The sequence below is a fragment of the Azolla caroliniana genome, unplaced genomic scaffold, assembly GCF_043228905.1.
Source record: "Azolla caroliniana isolate FFs.n. ecotype wild unplaced genomic scaffold, voAzoCaro1.0.p SCAF_14, whole genome shotgun sequence".
Classification (NCBI taxonomy): domain Eukaryota; kingdom Viridiplantae; phylum Streptophyta; class Polypodiopsida; order Salviniales; family Salviniaceae; genus Azolla; species Azolla caroliniana.
The window spans coordinates 2,499,112-2,519,753 of NW_028230449.1; the positions used below are offsets into that span (position 1 = coordinate 2,499,112).

At 38.1% G+C, this 20,642-nt stretch overlaps 2 protein-coding genes, 1 long non-coding RNA gene and 1 pseudogene across 5 annotated transcripts; 2 read left to right on the forward strand and 2 right to left on the reverse strand.

Annotated features, from left to right (window-relative positions):
• Positions 1–5,182: 5,182 nt before the first annotated feature.
• LOC147855160 (lectin-like) lies at positions 5,183–6,589 on the reverse strand. Its single transcript, XM_087329961.1, has one exon. It carries the CDS (start codon positions 6,526–6,528, stop codon positions 5,605–5,607), a length of 924 nt encoding a protein of 307 aa, XP_087186087.1. The 5' UTR covers positions 6,529–6,589; the 3' UTR covers positions 5,183–5,604.
• Positions 6,590–10,793: 4,204 nt separating this feature from the next.
• Positions 10,794–11,902, forward strand: LOC147855161 (seed lectin beta chain-like; annotated as a pseudogene).
• A 1,812-nt stretch (positions 11,903–13,714) lies between these two features.
• On the forward strand, positions 13,715–15,097 carry LOC147855162 (seed lectin beta chain-like). The gene is made up of 2 exons (XM_087330597.1): positions 13,715–13,738; positions 14,232–15,097. Exons 1-2 carry the CDS (start codon positions 13,715–13,717, stop codon positions 15,060–15,062), a joined length of 855 nt encoding a protein of 284 aa, XP_087186723.1. The 3' UTR covers positions 15,063–15,097.
• A 1,578-nt stretch (positions 15,098–16,675) lies between these two features.
• On the reverse strand, positions 16,676–20,112 carry LOC147855163 (uncharacterized). Of its 3 annotated transcripts, none has more exons than XR_015530783.1 (8): positions 19,647–20,112; positions 19,103–19,509; positions 18,474–18,574; positions 17,792–17,907; positions 17,599–17,676; positions 17,268–17,419; positions 16,924–16,983; positions 16,676–16,799 (listed from the first exon to the last, which is right to left on the reverse strand). It is a non-coding gene; the product is annotated as an uncharacterized LOC147855163 (long non-coding RNA). The 3 variants fall into 3 exon arrangements; XR_015530781.1 differs by having other exon boundaries at positions 17,792–17,928; XR_015530782.1 differs by having other exon boundaries at positions 17,792–17,928; positions 18,735–19,509.
• Between the last annotated feature and the right edge of the window lie 530 nt (positions 20,113–20,642).

Sequence of the window (20,642 nt, forward strand, 5' to 3'; positions counted from 1 at the left end):
TCTTTCCTATCTTTAATATTAGTAGCTTGTAGAAACACTATTACTTTATCTAGCGCTATTATATTTCTATCTCTAACATTTAATTGCGCAAATCTTTCAGAAAACTCTTTTAATACTTCCAAAACACTTAAATATTTATCAGACTCTACCCAATCCATGAAAGCTCGCCTTCTTATCCTTGACATATCGTTGAGGTTGTATTCATTCAGTAATGCTCTTTCGAAAGTTTCCCATGTCTAATGCTCCCTCTGTAGCTCCTCGATCCTTTGCTGAAGCCCAATAGCAATGACTCGACTAAAGCTATTAATTTTGGCAGCTTCGTTGACACCACATTTAAGCATTTCTTCATTGTAAATCTTTAGAAATCTTGTTAAATTTATACCTTCGAAGATTCCTACTCGTGCGAGAATATTGTCGATGCTTGCCATCATCCCTTGCTCCCACATCATTCATTCCATCATCATACACATAAGCCTCATTTGCTCCTCCATTTTTCCTTGTCGCCGCTTTCACGTCGGGTTCACCAAATGTGTCGGGGTAGTTGTGGTTCGTGCGGCGAAGTCATAGGGACTAAGGTTAAAAGGAGTTAGCTATATATTTTATAAGGCTTGTGCAACAATGTTAGAAAGATTAAGGATAGGAAGAACAATAGTTAGAAGTAATGTGCGAGAGACAGATGAGACTTTTCTATCACTGAACTCTAAATTTGAACCCTTGACTCCAACTTCGAAACACAAGCCTCTTCCCAAATGAGCTAACTTGTTTGTTTAATCATATTCTTTCTCTAACTTTCTCTTGATTCCTCTCTTGTTTTCCTTATAAGTATTGTCATGCATATGGTAATGTGCGGGAGGATGGCATGCATGCAATGCATGACTTTCATGTGATGCATGATCGCCATTTGGCGTACATGCATTACATGTGATGCATGATAGCCATCATGCTCATTTGAGCTCTCATGTATGAAAATAGATATAGGATAAGTATAGTGATGGAAATATATCTTATTAAATAAATAACCTACCTTAGTGGTGTATACCTTGTGCTTGGTATACAAGGTTGAGGGTTCAAGTCTCTCAATTTTACTCCATACAATATTTAGATACATTTTTATATCATGAAGTATATTCTTTACAATACCTTTAAAAATAAATAGCTTAGGCTAGGGGTATGTATATTGTACTTCGTATATAAGGGTGTGGGTTCAAGTCTCTCAAATACTACTAAATACAATACATATACATTTTTATATCGCGAAACACATTCTTCACGAGAACGCAAGATACAGACAGGCCCATCTACCCATTTACATTAAGCTCAACAAACACAGAAGGAATATGCAGATCGTCATCGGCTTCCATCCTTTTTTCACATTGGAGATCGGGTGTGGCTATTACGACGACACATCAACACTACTCGACCATGCGATAAATTGGATTATCGATGATTAGGTCCTTTCTGTATTATCGAAACAATTAATGTTGTCACTTTTCGTCTTGATCTACCTCCGTAACTATAGATACATCCGGTTTTTCATAGTTCTCTCCTCGAACCCTATCAAGACAACACTATTCCGAATCGTATTACCTCCACCCCGATCGAGCTTGAAGTAGGACCGAAGTACAAAGTTGTAGCCATCCTCGATTCCAAGATTGTTTGCAACAAGCTCTACTATCTGGTCGATTGGCTAAGCTATGTTCCAAGTAGCAAATGCTTGAGCTCTTATTCAAGACTTCCATCGACAATATCCCGACAAACCAGGTCCTCAATCTAAGACGACGAGTTCCATTAAGCTATACAATGTAATACAAAGAATATTATTTTCATTTATTATTTCACTTAGGAAATCCATGTATATTCTAGATTTCTCTGGAAAATTCTAGAAATGTCAAGAATACTCCTAAGCACACTATAAAAAGAGGCACATGGCATTATTGAGAACCAATTTGATTCACAAGTGATGAGAGTGGTCGACTATGCACACTTTGCCCTAAACAAGTTCGCGAGTCTGAGTATCACACTTTGATACAATGCTCTGCCTTTGATCATATTCAACCATGCTTTCCACATCTCTTCGATCGAGCCCAATCTTTGCATGAATTCCTCCCACAACCACAATGTGCACTCTTGATTGCAACATTCATTGGTAAAGTTCTTGAACATCAAGAGTCATTACTCACTTTCACACGTATCACGTGAAATGTAATATTTTTTGGTCTCATAGGTCATATTTGACCTCCGAAGATGATAATATAATCTCTCTCTCTCTCTCTCTCTCTCTCTCTCTCTCTCTCTCTCTCTCTCTCTCTCTCTCTCTCTCTCTCTCTCTCTCTCTCTATCTATCTATCTATCTATCTATCTATCTCTATGCAACCATCTTATTTTATTGTTTCTCTACTTGTTTGCGAGACTAACTAATAGGTTCTCAATCATCTTCCACATCATCATCATCATTAACTTCATATCTAACACTATCATTATCGATTCTTCGTGCACCTTCCTTAAGTGTTTTCTTTGTAAGCATCTATATAAAGTGCTCTCTCAATGTAATGAAATATATCGCTTTTCCTTTTACAAAGTTTTTCTTCTCATCTCTATCCAATTCTCTTTTCTTTTCTTTTCGTAAATAATGGCTTTCATTATGAAAGAAAGAAAACACCACCATGACTAACTACAAAGTATAGAACCATTCTAACAAGGTAAATATTACTGCAACAACAAATTCAATACCACCCTACACACCAATTCAAATGGCGAATATGATGATATGTGACCTTGCAGAGTTCTATCCAACTCTCTCTCCCTCCATCCCTCTCCCTCAACTACTACATTGAGGAGTCGAAGATATTAATGACTTGTTTAAGGAGGATAAAAGGGCAACAAATAAAATCGAAGTTGCTCTATGTGATAGTTGATGACTTGATCACCTAATATGTGCATGGAGTGTTGGTTCACCAATTATAAAGTTTGCTAACTTGAGTCCATCATACGTGGAGACACCCATGAATGTATGGTAGTCACTATTGGATCTGTAATTTTGGATTTACAAGATAAGAAATATCTTGAATCGGATGAAGTTCACCACATGCCCAAGCAACCGAAGGTCTTGTTGTCAATTGGTTGATTATATGAGATAGGTTTGTTAGAAATCTAGCAAGCTCGAGGGTGTGAACCATTTCTTAACAATGTCACATAAGTAATTTATTTGCTAGAGTATACACTCACTTGTCCATGTAATGGAGAAAAGTGGATGAATTTGGAAGTAATTTTGAATTCAAATTCCACACAAACTTTTGTTTTGGGTCACTATTTAAGTAAAACATTGGAGAGTGGTCTATCCCTCTCTCAACTTTTGGATATTTTGTAGGCTCTCATTGGGCGTACATAATCTACGTTTAAGCACACCCACTTAGCTTAATATAATTCATCCTATTTCTAATCTTGTAAGCCTTCTTCTTAATATAATTAGAGTTTAAAAGTGTTCATTATTCTTGAGTATATTGAGCTCAAAATCCCTTTGGTCTAGTTTTTACATATTCATAACTGTATATGTTTGAAACACAAACATAGATGATGCAAGCTGCTTGTTTGGATAGTTTTTTAGTTTGTCTTGTGCAAGGAAGTTGACACACATAAATTTCACCAAATTTAGTGACATGTAGCTTGTTGGAAAGCATGGGAAGTCTTCATTTGTTACAACCGAAGCTTCGAAGACGATGTCAATTCAAAGAAAATAAGGTAATAAAAAAACAAGAAGACAAGAATTTGTATTACCCAGAGAGCAAGATGACAAAGTGTTGAAGACTAGCGATGAACTAGAATGGTTCAACACTAAGTAGATTTTTTACTTATATAACATACATAGGATCACACATGATTGCCACTTGGCATACATGCATGCATACCATTTGGTGGTTATTTGTTGTGTCCAGTGTCTGATAACTCTAAATAATAATAACTAAAAATATAATTAAAATAAGTGGGTGTGATGGTTAGAGTTTTGATTAAGGGCCACAAGTTGGAATCTTCATATTCACATTTTGAATCTTCATATTCACATGTTGTGACAACTTTTAGTGTGCAAAAATTCAAAGGTTTGGTCCTTGTTCCGAAAAGATATTGGGGTTTTAGTGGAGTGTAGTCGTTGTTTTCTAGTCTAAGGAAGGGTCCATCATACTTGTGATATAATTAGGAATGAATATAAGTCCATCAAGTTTAGGGGTGGAAATTCATCGAGCAAACCTTTAGAATGGTCAAAACAAATAAATGGGCCATCCAATGTAACATTTCCATCCCCTACTCTTTATATAAACCATTGGGAGATATACAAGGGATGGTTGTTTTTTGCTTTCTTGGTTATTATGTATTTAGGAAAACCTCACACTAATTGGTGGGCCAGTGGAATAGTAGGTCATTGAGAGTGTATTGTCCCTTCCTTCTCCAACCCTTCTATTGGTTTCTTTCTTATTCCTATGCTCCAACATTTTGTTTGGAGACCCCCATCACAACCCACAAGAGCAACAATGCTTAAGTGTATAATCAATACAAGTTATGCATATTATGGAACAAGTAGATATACGATACGAAAAAAAAAAATATCCATAAAAAATATCCTCCATTGGTATTAAAATTAAAGTGGCCCGAGGCAATATACAAATAGTATATAATATATGCCATCTCAACAATTGTATATCATCAAAGGAAAAGGACCAAAGATAAGTGATGTCAAAATCACTATCTCATAGAGAAATTTGCCCACAAACAAACCAATTTTTTGAAAACGGTTACTTCCTCATTCTTCTAAATTTTCCCATGAATGACAACTGACCTTTTAACCACACATGTTTGTTTTATGAAACAATGCATGCACCATAGCAATTCTTAAGCCTCTTTTTCATGTGCCCCCTTCACTAACCACACATGTTTGTTTTATGAAACAATGCATGCACCATAGCAATTCTTAAGCCTCTTTTTCATGTGCCCCCTTCATTATAGAGAATCAAGCTCCATTCCAACATGCCTTCAACCCCTCTTGTCTCTATTGTCCCAAACTCCTTTAGCTTCCCACAATGCCGAAGTGAGTGAATAAAATGAGCGAATAAACTACTTACATGTTGATCGCCCTTAGCAAGACTGCTTCCCAGAGTTGCTAAGATCCCCTCCCTCCAAAAAAGACATGATCTTAAAACATGGCATCCCATATAAAAGTCGAAAACATTAGGGTACATCGGCGGGCGAGAGGCGATTGATTGTTTGTTAGAAGTTCTACCCTTACATCGGATACAACATTGTGAAAATCTCTACATGGACCAAAGTTCTACCCTTACGTTGGATACATCATACAACATTGTGAAAATCTCTACATGGACCCAAGTTTTACCCTTAACATCGGATACAACATTGCAAAAATCTCTACATTGACCAGATACATATCGGATACATATCGGGAAGTGAGGAGGGATCATGCTATGAGGCTCCTTATCATCAAGAGACAAGAAATGGTAACATTGACATGCCATACAATGTATATAAATGTATAATGTAGATCAGAGTGGAGTAGAGAGGTGTGGGTTTCACAAGCATGTATGGATGCCCATCAAAATCTTACAATGCCCTCTTCTTCTTCTTAAGTACCCATTGGGTTGTGAAGTGCCAATTGTAGATGTAGTAGACACCATGGGTAGTGACGGGGACACGAGACGAGAAGCCCACGTACGAGCGCTCGTTCACATGTTTCGACAGATCCAGCCCGGAGACCGACAAAAAGAGCTTCGATTTCTTCTTGTCCGCCACTCCTCTGCTCGACACATTCTGGAACCGCACCTCGAGCTTGTGCCTCGCGGCATCGTAATCTATAAAGGCTGCGATCCGTCGCCCCGCGAATCCGGACCCATCCCACAAGAAGGCCCCTTCCGATGACCGGAGGCTATTGAGATCAAGCCCCACGTGCGGGGGCTCGAGGTCCCATGCCTCGGAATCGCGGTTGAGATCGATCTCCACCGCAAGTGTCTTGGGCGATTTCTTTCCTCTGGACACGGCCTTCCCCGTGGCACGATCGATCTCGAAAAGCCCTAAGCTCCCAAACCCGCTCGTGCCGACACTTAGGGATGGAGTGATGGCGAAGGCAAGGCCCGAACCGAAGATGCCCTGGTCGTCGTTCTCGATCTCGGGGCTGATCTCGAAGGTGAACCATGTCGAGAAGGATGCGGCGTAGGCCGACCCTTTCTTCCACAATTGCACCTTCTTCTTGTATTGGTACCGGGCCGAGACTTGCTCATCGTCATCACAAAGGTATATGTATTGGCCAGGGGTAGGGTAGGATTGTACACAGATGGGCATGGCCGTTGATTTGCCTGCGTTTATGGCCGGGTCAAAGCTGCAGACCATGGTGGTGTTAGAGAACGGGGGGAGCGTTATGGTTGTGCCATCGGGTGGCGGTGGCGGTGCCGCCTCAGCCGATAAGAAATCTCCGCCACCAAGTAGTAGCACCGCCGCCGCCATGGCCACAATCTTGATAAGCCTCTCCATCAAGCCAAGTGGATGGTTTACTTGGTTTGCTTGTTTACTTGCTTGCTTGCTTGCTTCTTTTGGGTTATATATAGAGCTTAGGTTTTTTATATATTCCCAGAATGCCCTTGGCACTAGCCCATAGTTTGCGCTGACTACATGACACGAAACCGACACCGTGGAACATGTGTGTGTGTGTGTGTGTGTGTGTGTGTTAGTAGTAGTAGTAGTAGTAGTAGTAGTAGTAAAATGTATGCGTCACCTACCTGTGTGCTACCTCAATTGTCGAAAAACCATTGGCTACAGCTACCAAAAAAAGTGACGGTAATGTCCGGCATTTGCTCTTTTTTGTCCATTAAAACATATCTATTGCCTTATTCCCTACTTGGGTCAAATAATTTGCTTACCCCCCTTGCTTTAGATCGTAATTTTTGTATCTCATACCCAATGCTTAACCTTGTTTTACTGTGCAAAGTTCTATTCTTAACATTGTGACGATCCTCGAAACTAATCGGCATGGTAACTTGTCTAGTAAATTATTAGTTTCCTAGTTAGTCCTAATTAGAGTAATTGGCATCGACCAAACAATTTTTCTACGTTTTAAAGGTACCATGCTAGCCAATTTGCCAAATTTGAACCAACCGTGAGTATCATCTAATAAGAAATGCCATTTAAAGAGGGCTTGCTAGTCTTTTATTTTTGGTGTATCCAAGAATCAGACATATTTGCTAAATGATAGACCAATCTCTTGAATATAAATGAACATTTGTCAATAATGTTGGTTAATGAAAATTTGGATAAAACTCGGCAACATGATAACGCCTTTATGAAAATGCCCTGCAATACCCATTGATTGGAAGTCAACAATACAATAATGTTCACTAGCTATTTCAAAGAATTTTTCCCAACCCTAGGGTAATTAAAAGTGAATAGTCAAACCCGTTGTTTTGGGATCAAATGATTAGTATCCACAACCTCAATGCTAAAACACATAAACATGAAGTTTTTCAATGAGCTTCAAATCAAACCCATTACTCGAACCCCAAGCGAAATTCCATTAAGCTTGTAATAACTACATTGTCAAATTTATCAACCAATTTAAATTTAGGATTTTTAATAAGGTAAGACCATGACTCTGCCACAAATTAATTAAATTATATCAAAATCGTGGGGACATCTAAAGTTTCTTTTTTGTGTGTACTTTTAACATACATAATGGCCAATGTTGACTTTGCCCCATGTTAATTTGTGCCATCATCCATGTTTATAGATCTCACGCAATGTCCATGCTATACATATTTAAAAACTATGTAGAACTAATCCAGATAAATGTGTAAGCGATTAAAGTAAGTTGAAGACACTATATTCTAGAATACATGTCCATAGTCTAGGTGATCATGTTTCAAACTTCTAGAGTTGAACCACCCCGCAAGCCTTTACACACATTTCACTAAAAGCATGAAAAGAATGAATCCATCACCTACTTTTGATTTTTGAGAGCTTGAACCTCATTCACAGCTTCATTGAGCTATACATCAATTGAATACATTCATGGATAACTTTTTATGTTTATTGATATCGACATTTGAAAGCTCTCATCTCCTTTCAAATATGAAAGAGGTAATTACCATGTTATTCGTTTATAGAAATATGTTATTCGTTTATAGAAAGCTTTGTGTCAACATACAATGTTGAAAGACAGAATGAGGTAGAATCCTTGAGACAAGATGCAATGTTATATTATGAGTCATGACAATGAATTTTCAAGGTTTCTTATCTAAGATGTGCTCCCAATGTGTTTCTCTACACAAAATGATTACATGTAGTTGATGGTGCTTATGATTTCTTCCAATTGAACTTCTACCATCAAAGTTTGATCCTTCTCCTTTGTTATATGCACACAACTTGTCCCCTAATCATAGTTTTATTATAAACGGTCAATGAAGATTGTTTTCTTTATCAAAGTATCTAACTAAATGGATCATGATAGTCATGCTACCAATAATGACATTTGAATGCCCCTTAGTAATATCTAAATAAGAATAAAGTAGATGGCAATCTTGCTACCACTCATGACAAAAAAAAAGTCTCCTAATCATCGTCACCTAATGTGAATTGCTATCTATTTGTTGTTTATTAGGCAACATTATGTGCCAACCTCAATAATGCAATGATTTTGAAACTATGTATAGCCTGGTATTGGTATCATGTTCATTCTAGGAAACCTATATCATGTATGCTTGTTTACAAGCTCACACAACCATATCATGGGTCTCTTGAGTGCTTCACACTACATTGGAAGTGGTCGTCGTACTATCTAGATAAAATAAATGGAAAGATACACACCCATTACATGTGAAAGCATGAAATTGTGGTATAAAAAGTAGTGTACATTATCTTCGGCTCATCACACAAAAAGTTTGGGTTTCAAGAACTAGAACTTTGGTGCTTTTCAGCCTTTGCTTTTAATACAAACGATCTAATCTTAAATTGGTGGAAATTTCAACTTTCACCTTTATTACAAAACTATCTACTTAAATTTGTGGAAAAGCCAATGATCAAGATAGCATTATCAAAATATCAATTCAAAAAGTTGATGAAATGATTCCTTACTCATCCAAATAAGGCTGAACATATCTTCATGTTGCTTGTCTATTCTTTTGAGCATTAGAGGATGTTATATAGTGGGTACAATTCTGGATAGTCAACAACAAAAGGTTGAAATACCAACTAATAATAAGTACTTTCACCTTGTGAAATATTTATCTTGAATTGAATCAAGAGCCAATATTAAAGTGATTAAAGTAGAAGGGTCGTTCACTTGCACGCTACAATGTTGAGCCACGTTGGCAAGTTGTAACCATTTACACATTAAATTTGGATTTGAGAGTAACATACACACTCCTAAATGCAATGTTATAACTTATAATTATCCACACATGGAAGATATTTGTATATGTGACAGACAACTTGTTTCGTCTTCTATGAACGCTCGACTCTTGAAAGTTGTTACATCCATTCAACAATTGAAGAGTTGAGCTCATTATTAACTTTTCAAGGAAAATTGTTGGATTGGATAATGGTGACACCTTGAACCATGATTAAGTAACAAAGATCATTTTGTTTCATCAGCTAGTTAGTAGTGGCAACTAATTGTAAACAAATGCCATAAGGGATTTGTTCCATAGATTCTATGTTATGCTTGTCACAAGCTCTTTGTTTGATTAAGTTTCACCATCCCGATTCCAAAGGTAAATAAAGGAAAGGAATAACGGACAAACAAATACCAACTTGTTTCTTCTTTTGTAAATGTTGACATTTGATTTTATCACATCCTTTCGAGATTTGAGGAGATAATCCCAATCTAATGTTTTTCAAAGCATAGAAAAACTTTGAGAAACTCAAGGGTCAATATTAACTTTGACAATTCTAAGGGTTTGAGAAAAGTTTGGAGAAATGTATTTAGATAAATATATTTCTCAAAAGAATATATTGCAAACAAATGTTTTTAATGTATAGTTTATATCGGCCATTTTTAAACAATAGTAACGATGAGTTGTTTTATTTTTGTGACTTTATTAATACAAACATGATGCACACATGTGAAAGCAAACATATATAAGGGTCAACAATCTTGAGAGTAGGTAGAATTGTGCATAGTTGTGCTACATCGATTAAAACTATGGGTAAGGAGGAGAGAATAATGTGATAGATATCATAACTATGGGCTTGACCTATTGACATTGCAATGTGGGCGCCTTTGTCATGGGATCTTTATGGAAGAAAACGAACTCCCTTGAGCAACATCGCAGGTTCCCATAAATAAGGCATCGACACCTAATGGGCAACTTTTCGACCTGGGGCCAATCACGACCATGATAAGACAAGATAAAAGATAAAGACGTAGTGAAGATCCCGAAGCAGCTTGAACTCTACATAGTTATGCTACATCGAGCAAAACCATGTGGGAGAGAGAGAGAGAGAGAGACGTGATGCGATTGATATTAGAACTCTAATCTATATTGGCTTGTTAAATTACAAAACCGACATTGGGCATTGGGGTGTGTACATCTTGGCCTATCCCCTTTTTGAACGAAAATTCCCCCAACTAACAAAAAGTTTTGATTGCCATAAAATAAATAAGACAATCAATCCATTATTGACTAATAAGACATCAACACATAATGGTGGCTTTTTTCTCTCTTGGGGCCATGTTCACCATAGGACTAACACTTACCCAACACATAAAATAAAAGGCAATAGAATAGGCGGTTCACAAACTTTTATATATACATTCATATCCCCTTCAGCCCCTCAAAACAATTTCTAGGAAAAAACATGTCTAATCCAATCGTCTTCCCCATTGTATCATCAATTGCTGTCCTCTCCTTATGGCTATGTCTAGCCCCGACAATGATGGTGGTGACAGAGGCATTAACTCCACCGAAGCCGCCCACGGGTGTAAGTCTCTCGTTCCCGCCATTCTCCGCATCTAATCTAACGTGCAAAATCGACAAATTGCTCGGCCTAAACCCCGACCTCGTGTGCACGCCCTCATCTCCGCCCGGCCAGATCATCTTCTCCAATGACAATGATGTCATCTCGGCGCGCTACCAATACAAAAAGAAGGTACAACTATGGAAGAAAGGGTCACCGTACGCCGCGTCCTTCTCGACCGCATTCACAATTAACGTCAAACGGGATGCGGAGCGAAGCGTGAAACGCGTGTTCGGGGGCGGCATTGCGTTCGCAATCACCCCGACCATAGATATCGGGGAGAGCGGACCCTAGAGCTTCGGTCTCTTCAAGATTGATGATGCCACGGGGAAGCCCGCGAGCGGGACTCCCAACCCCAAGACATTGGCCGTGGAGATCGACACTTCGCGGGATGTAACCTATAGTTGGGACCCGCAAATTCCCCATGTGGGTTTGGACATTAACAGTGTGAACTCGGTGAAGAGTCGGTTCTTGTGGAACGGGACACGTTTTATCAACCGGAAAGTTGCCGTGTTCATCGACTACGATGCAAGCCTACAAGAGATCGCGGTGCGCTTCCAGAACGTGTCGACCAACGGGAAACCCGATAAGAAGAAGTCGAAGCTTTTCTTATCTTACTCGGGGTTGGATCTAGCATCCATTGTGGACGAACAGTCATATGTTGGTTTCTCGTCGCGTGTTCCAGTAACTACGGACGGAGTTTATTTTCTCTATGACTGGAAGTTTAGCACTAAATGGGTCCTTAGGAAAGGGATTAAAATCTAAGTTTGCTTCAATGAATGCTAATTTATCCCTTTCTCTCTTTCCTTTTTTCGAACAATAATGTGAACTTTTTTCAATCTTAACTTTACAGCCTTCCCATATTAAAGTTCGAATGAGCAAGTTGTGATTGAAACTTTGTGGATAACTTTGTGTGTCAAGATTTGAAGATATGTTCTGGAAAATGGAATGCACCACCTTTGTTTCATGATATTTGAATAGATTCATCTGTGTATGAGGTTTTTTTACAATGTTAACATTTCACAACTTTGGAGATATTTGGAGGATCACATTTCACACATTATATTCTGGATGTTGCACCAAAACTACACAACCATCTTCTTCCCTGAATAGGGAAACCACACTTTATCAATACATGTTAAAACCTATCCCTTCGTAACGAATCCCCATCATTACTTCAATACGAGTTAGCTCACATTTATCTCTTTAATGTGAGATGAGGTGTTGGAGCACAAGTAAGAAGACTCATGAACTATGCATATTTTCCTTGGACAAGTGCAAGAGTCAAAAGTATCACACTTTGATACAATGCACTGAATTCAACCACATTTGAGTTTGCTTTCCATGCATTGTCAGTTCACCCCACCCCCTACACTCATGAGGCATTCCTCTCACAATCACAATAGTGCACTCTGATTGCCAAGTTTATCAATAAAAACTCTTGAACATTGAGAGTCACCACTCAACCCAAACATACTATGCAAAATGAATCACTTGTTGCCCCTATAGGTCACATTTAACTAGTGAGGATATAATAAAATCTCTCTCTCTCTCTCTTTAATAGCAAAAAGGGGAAATGGTGGTGCAAAAAAATGCATTACCAACATTCCTTTCATTTTACCTTGAGAGAGAGCAACATTATCCAAATATCAATTCCCAAAGTTGCCAAATGAATTTCTTACTCATCCAAGTAAGGCTCAACATATCTAAGTTCAAGCTACTTGCACATAAGATGACGTCGATATATTGCTTGCACTTTTGAATAGCATTGAAATTTTTTTAAGTAAATAAAAAGAGTCATCCAAGTGCATAGTATATAGTGTTATATAAAATGGGCAACCGACAACTATTTTAATTTTACATATCCAAACTTAAATACAATGTCATAATAATCCACAAATGGTACAATTTCTCAAGCTCACCAAAATATTTGTGAAGCTTATGGATAGCGACTTGTTCCTTTTTTCGTAAAAGGTTGACACTAGAAAGTCATTCTATCCTTTCAATAATTGAAGAGGTGAGCAAATTGTTTTCTAGGGGTGTGGCAAGATCCGATAAATGGCAACGCATTGGACAATGATAATGTAACAATATCATTTTGTTTGACTTTTTGTGCAAAACATGAGCATGCACAATGTTGTTTCATAGAGTAACTAATGGGAATCAATTCACCACAAAGCATCACAAAAGGATTTGTTTCATAGATTACATTTTATATCTATGACATGCCCTTATAAATGTCATACTTGATTTGTGTGACTTAGTTTCACCACTTGAATAAAAAAAGATTAATAACAACCAACAAATATTGGTTGGTTACTTCTTCATTGAAGATAGACGCGTAGAATTTTATCACTCCACTTTTCAGAAATGGAAAAGCTTGAGAAACTTAAGGGTCTAAATTAACGTTGACCTCTTGACTCCTCGAATATGAGAAAATTTAGGTAAAAGCATTGAATAAGTTTTCTCCATATAATCCAATTGAATGTTGTTAATGCTTTAGTCTTGCATACACTAAAATTAGGACATGAAAATCCTAGAGAGTTTTACTTAGTTAAATGCACTTAAAATCCTCTTCGAACCATCGTAACAAAACTCGTCGTTTTCCACACATTTATGGCTCACACATGTTGAAGTTTCCAAGAACAAATCCTTGAAGAGTGGAAAAAAATACTAATAGTGAAGATCCCAAAGCAGCAGCCAAAACTATATGTACATAATCGTGCTACATCAGGTAAAGTTGAGAGCTAGAGAGAGAGAGAGAGAGAGAGAGAGAGAGAGAGAGTATGCAATTGATCTAGCCTACATTTTATTCGAGCCCATGGGCCATGACACACACATAGTTATTGCACGTCTCTCTTTTTCCTAAGCAAAAACTCGCCCAAAACTTCAACAAAGCTTAGATTGTCATAAATAAGGTCTCTCTTTTTCCTAAGCAAAAACTCGCCCAAAACTTCATTTGTTTATTTGAATTGGGTCTATGGTCATGGTGGGACACACCTACCTACACACAAGAATGACAAAGGCAAAAGAGGCTCATGAGCTTTGTATATGTATATATACACACACTCATAAGGTAGCCCCTCCAAAGCACACACATACACAAGAGACACAAACATAAGTTTCTAGGAAACAACATGTCCAAGCCAATCATATTCCCCATTGCATCCTCAATAGTAGTGCTCTCCTTATGTCTATGGCTAGCCTTGCCAATGCTCGCCACCTAGGCATTAGTGGCTCCGGAGCTGCCCCCGGGCATCACCCTCTCGTTCCCGCCATTCTCCACCAATAAGCTAGCTTGTGGGTTCGACAAATCGCTCGGCCTAACCCGCGACAAAGTGTGCATTCCCTCGTCGCCGCCCGGCCGGATCATCTTCTGCAATGACGACGTAGTCATCTCGGCACGCTACCAATACAAAAAGAAGGTACAACTATGGAAGAAAGGGTCGCCGTACGCCGCATCCTTCTCGACCGTGTTCACAATTAACGTCAAACGGGATGCGGAGCGGAGCGTGAAACGCGTGTTCGGGGGCGGCATTGCGTTTGCGATTACCCCGACCATTGATGTAGGGGAGAGCGGACCCGAGAGCTTCGGTCTCTTCAAGATCGAGGATGCCACGGGGAAGCCCGCGAGCGGGACTCCCAATCCCAAGACATTGGCCGTGGAGATCGACACTTCGCGCGATGAGGCCTATAGCTGGGACCCACAGATCCCACATGTCGGCTTGGACATCAATAGTGTGAACTCGGTGAAGAGCCGGTTCTTGTGGAATGGGACACGCTTTATTAACCGGAAAGTTGCCGTGTTTATCGACTACGATGCGAGCCTACAAGAGATCTCGGTGCGCTTCCAGAACGTGTCAACCAATGGGAAACCCAATAAGAAGAAGTCGAAGCTTTTCTTGTCTTATTCAGGGCTGGATCTCGCATCCATTGTGGATGAACGATCATATGTCGGTTTCTCGTCGCGTATTCCGGTTACTACCGACGGAGTTTATTTTCTCTATGACTGGAAGTTTAGCACTAAATGGGTCCTTAGGAAAGGGCTTCAAACCTAAATTGTTCCTGTTATGTTAAAATGTTTCTCTCTCTCTCTTTGGACCAATATAAACATGTTTGTAATATAAACTTTTTTGCTTGAACTAACAGGGTCATGGGGCATTTTAAACATGTGTGGTGTGTACATTCCTTGCTAATTCATCCAGTGGCATACCTATTCTCACATAGAATAGCCACAACTATGTGAGATTGTCTCTCTCATGAAATGGTATATATATGTATGTATGTATGTATGTATGTATCTGTGTGTGTGTGTGTGTATGTGTATGTGTATGTATGTACATATGCATGTACATTGGGTACATGTATGTATGTTGCATCCACATCTCAGGGATCCAGTTTGTATCGACAACAAGACATCGGTAACTGTTATGCTTAGCAACCTTTATGATGTCTTAAATTGCTCAATGTCATTGGTCAATGCCAGGTATGACGGCCAGAGCACTCATAAGATAGCAATTGTATTTGCAGATTCTCACCATAGAGATAGCCAAGTTAAGAATGGTGAAATTGGTAAGGGACGCATACTTAAGTACCTTGCCTTTGCGATTTAAATGGATTTGGTCAAACCATTTTATGAATCAAATTCGGTCAATAGGATAAAGCCCAATGTACAAACCACTAGAGTAATTAACAAAGTTATAACCAAAAGAATTTGATCCTAGAAATACACTTACAATTTCATCAAGCTTGATCATGTCTCAATTGTGATGTGCCCACCTTTATTACATATTTGAAAGCTCTTTGGAGATTTGAAATTGAGCCATGGGATTCAAGATGGCCATACTTTATATGCATTTGATGCATTCAGAGTCCACTGCCATGCCCTAATCACTCGGCTATAGAAGGAGTTTACTATTAATTCATCCTAAAAAAATGTTTATGGCTTCCGAAGAAATCTACGGTCAAGACCCATATGGATTTTGTTACTAATTTAAGCTCAAAAAACTATTTATGATTTCAGATGGAAAGCTAAAATCCTTTCAATGATTTCTAGTTTCAATGTCCAATTTTTTAGTTTAGAAATAAATATAGACATTGAATCTCTAGGTCGTTTGTTCAACCTTTCAACATGGCAAGATCATGTCACCAAGTAAATCATTCAACCATTTCCTGGAATACATGGACATTTGACTTATTTAAGCATGAGCCGTAGTTGAAAAGACACAAAATTGGTTGATTCAGTAACAAATCCTAACCTTAACATTGACATGAGCATAACAATACATTTATCATTAATAAAAAGAGTGAATGAATGGACTATGTAACTGCTCAACTCTGATATCTAGGATTGACTAGGGGCATTTAGGATAAAGCATACACATAAGACAACAATTCGATTGTTATGAAGGCAAAAAACATTGAAAAACGAGTCCTTTTCTAGACAAGAGTCATAGTCTCTTTTGAGATAACCCATTTAATACAGTGATTTTTGTAGAGGACATATCAAACCAATCTGTCTGCAAGGGGAAGATTTTTTCCATTGGTAACATCTGATGGTTTTTCCTTGGAAACCTTGGATTTCATGTGAGCCAATGGCAAAATGCCAAGTCAATGGAACCAATACAAATTCTTTTTCTCTTGTTTGGTCTTATAGGCGGCCATTTTGGCCTTTCAAAAGACGTTAATATATCTTTCTTTCTTCTTTCTACAATCTGCTCATCATCTATTGTTCCTTCATCCCCTTCTTTATGCCCTAAATATCTGCAATGGCAGCAACAACGTATGATGTATGCCTGCAAATGTTACAAAAAGGAAAGAAGGTTAAGATTAAGAGGTTATGCATATACACACCACATGGTTCAGCCTAGTTTTGTATAGAAAAGATTGAAGTCTTGTACAATGGAATCAATTTCTCACCTCCTAAGGATGGTCATGATCGACTTTTAAGAACCTTTCACAACGACCACTCAATTCTGCCTGTGGAGATCATCAAAGTCAGTTGTAGAATGGAAGAATGCAACTACGAAATTAAAACATGTTTTACCTTACGTGTGTTACCATCAAACTCTAAGCAATCATTCCCCAACTAAATTTTGTAGTCTTTTTTAGCAATGGTTCTTACACAGAAGGGCTATTTGCAAATATATGCAATACTTTTGGATGAATCAGATTTTCAATGAAGATGAATCTTCTCACATCAGCTTTGATTTTGTGCTCATACTCTCCAACACAATTATATATAATATCACATTGTTTCTTACCTCCCTGCCACAAATTTCACCAGCATAGTGTGGACAGAACCCTTGATTTTAAATTTTTTGCTGCCAGTTTTAAATCAGAACCGAGACATTCAGCAGGATATGCAAAAAGAACATCCATCACAGCAATTCAATAATCCTCCATCCTTGCACAGCTGCAATATACAGAACATCAAAATTTAAAAACGGAAACTGATTCTAGACTCTGAAGCACTAGATCTAATGTTGCAATGGCAAAGTAGATATCAAGCAAACAACTTCTTGATCATAATAAACAGCAGCTCTCTACAAGATTTTTTCCAATAGTTCCTGCCAAAATTATGCATACATACACCTGGCTTTGTTTTGAGCATTCATGCTGACAAACTCTTGGTTCCAATTCTTCTAAATCATTGAGGTTCTGACATTGAATCTGCACCACAGATGCTTTTTAAGTTTTATATAACATAACAGAATTTATAGGCTACCCAAAAATACATCATTCATTTCTATATAGTTAATGTTCAATAGAATATCAATGGCTGCACCTCTGTATCAATAGAATATAAGATTGTGCAAATCTAGCACATCTATCCTTCTCTTATTTCACATTATATCAGAGTAGACACATTAAGAGATGCCTTTTTCTGTCATTGATTTGATGCTGAAACGGGAGTGCAAAAAACTGTCAGAAAACAACAATTCATAGATGCTTAGCAAATATCTCATCTAGAAACTTGCAAAAGAGAACTATCACATCTGGAAGATGGAAATGGCTTTTCTACTGGACTTAATCGACCTTAAAGATAATGATTGACAGAACATTACCAAAGCCCATGAACACTGACAGCGAATCATTTCAAGCATCAACGATTAAAGACAGACAAAAAGCCATAAATGGAGATCATAGCCAACATTAGCGATTGTCAAGACAGAGGGCGGTCACAGAGATGCAAACACCACTCATCAAATGTGTGACACCTTGTCTTTTATCATAACTAGTAGACAGGCCATCACATGTTTATAGGAAAATAGAAATAATCAATTAGCCAGGCGTATCTGGTTTATGAAGGATCTTCATGAGTTATAAATAGAGGATTAATGGAAGTGATTGAATCAACATATGTTTTAGTATGTGGTATCTTATATAAGACAGTAAGGCTTTTTATTCAAGTTCAGAAACAATAGTGAAAAATTATCTGCAATATGCTTTTGACAGCAAGAACTCACCTGTGGATTCCAGTCGCTGTCAAAAGGACCTTCAATCCCCCCTTTCCATTATGAATATGCACGCGGTCATATACATTAGTGGAGTCAATCAATTAGGCCATCTGCAATTTGCCAGACAGAAAAAAGGAATTTGTTATTGAGAACTGCTTGTTTCAAATTTTCTACTTCTCAAGATGTTAGCTAAAAAACCTTCCAAATTTCGCTTACAAGACAAATTCTACATTCAACTAAAACTGTGTCCTCTACAGCTAAAGATTAAACCTTGATCTACTTCATTTAAAAAGTGGAAATCCCAAGAAGTTTGTTGAAAATAGTGCTACTGCATGTTACAGGATCTCCACTTTCCTGGTGATAACTAATCACATAAAAATGCATATCAAAAGAAAAAAAATGAAATAGCCCATGTGAAAAAGAAAAAATAAAACAGTAAGTGGAAAATTCTTAAAGAAATATATGAAGAGATTCATCCCCATGGCATTAAAACTTCCATACAGAGAACCGTTTTGGCTTTTGCCCTAATTAATGAGCCAGAATCCATTATGTAACAGGAAATGGCAACTTCGCTAGGAGTCTAAAGAATGAATAGACATGACAAAATTCCTGGGTAATGCAAACATTCCAATACTTACTGATGCTTTTCAGAATTCTGAAGTTATGTCAAGAAGCTCAGTAGTTTCTATCATGATTGACTATCCTGTTAAACATGCTCTGTTACCAACCAAGAATATGAGCTAAAAACTTGCATTAAATTAAACTGAACTTGTATGCTTCATACTCTGATCATATTTGAAATAATACCCAAACAAATACTAGGTTGTCACGGAAGAAAAAAAAAATACAGAGATAGAAATCTTTCTAAACAAGCCTGAGTTTCCCATGCTCTCATGTCAATTCTAATCCAGTCTTAACAGACTGTCAGGAAGGAGTGACAGTAATCTCCTCTAGTCTATCCAAGCATTGTTCCACAATCCTGATCGCTTGTACCGATCCAACGAATTCAATGCTACAAAAAACATGCTCCTGCAGTTTGATTCTCCTGCAGTAAGAAGAATGCAAGGCGAAGAGCATTAAGGGTAGTGCTGATGTCCAAAATTCTCAAAAAAAGAGACAAAAAGCAAACCCTAAGCCATGACAAATTCAGCTTTCAAGAAGAATCATTTGGGGGAGCATTACATGCCATGGATTTGGTGTTTGCAGAAGAATCATTCACTGCTTTGGTTTGAGTCCCTAATAGACAGATATGAATCCTAAGAGTCCCTAACAGACAGATATGAATAGATTTGTAGCACACATAGGCCTTGTCCTAGTGCATCAGGAATCATGATCTCTCCCCATTATTTTCTACTATTGCAAGTGTGTGCCTTCGCTTTGGAGATTTCTCCATTTCGGATCGATCGATTTGATCGATGCTAGAGACCTTCCGAACACAACGATTTCGGTAACGATTTAAACCCTTTTTTTTAGAGTGATTTTGTATCGGTAATGATTTGTGTCGGTTGGTCAGCCTTGATCGAACAGAAGCCGTGGTGCTTAACGCTAATCAAGAATGGGTAATTTATGTAATCAAAACCATAATTCTTCGTGGGGAGAGGAGATGATGGCCGACACATGATCGTAAAAACTGACAAACATGCTCATCTTGAAGCTTCGGTGCCTACAAGTAGCCTCTAGGTAGCCTTAGCCATGAGAGTCTCCACCTCATTGATGTACAAGCATAAGAATGTCCAACATATATTGATATGATCACCTTATGTTCTTGATGAGGGTTTGGTGCTAGTTATGTTATAGGGCCCGACACCCCCCAACAACTTTTGATAGTTTGCCATACACTATAGTTGTGGCAAACAAGATTTGTACAAACACAATGACTTTTGTGTAGTTATTTGTTTTGCTCATTCATGTGTCTGTCTAGGTTGATTGATTCTTTTGTAAGAAAAAGATTTTATATCACATGTCATTAATCATGGGAACTTTAGGCGCACACGGCAATGCTATGTGCAATCACCCCCTTGAGAGGCTTTAAAGTGACATGTGGTGCCACCATGTCTATGTATCACACCCAACACATAACACAACCTTCCAAATGTATTTACTTATCACACCCAACACATAACACAACACATAACAGAGAGAGAGAGAGAGAGAGAGAGAGAGATTAACACAGAGAAG

Bases quoted from the DNA above. Each gene is read 5' to 3' on its own strand.
- LOC147855162 (XM_087330597.1), top strand. From the start codon at position 13,715: ATGTACATAATCGTGCTACATCAG. The intron at 13,739-14,231 runs GTAAAGTTGAGA...CTCGCCACCTAG, and splicing joins ACATAATCGTGCTACATCAG to GCATTAGTGGCTCCGGAGCT.
- LOC147855160 (XM_087329961.1), bottom strand. From the start codon at position 6,528: ATGGAGAGGCTTATCAAGATTGTGGCCATGGCGGCGGCGGTGCTACTA.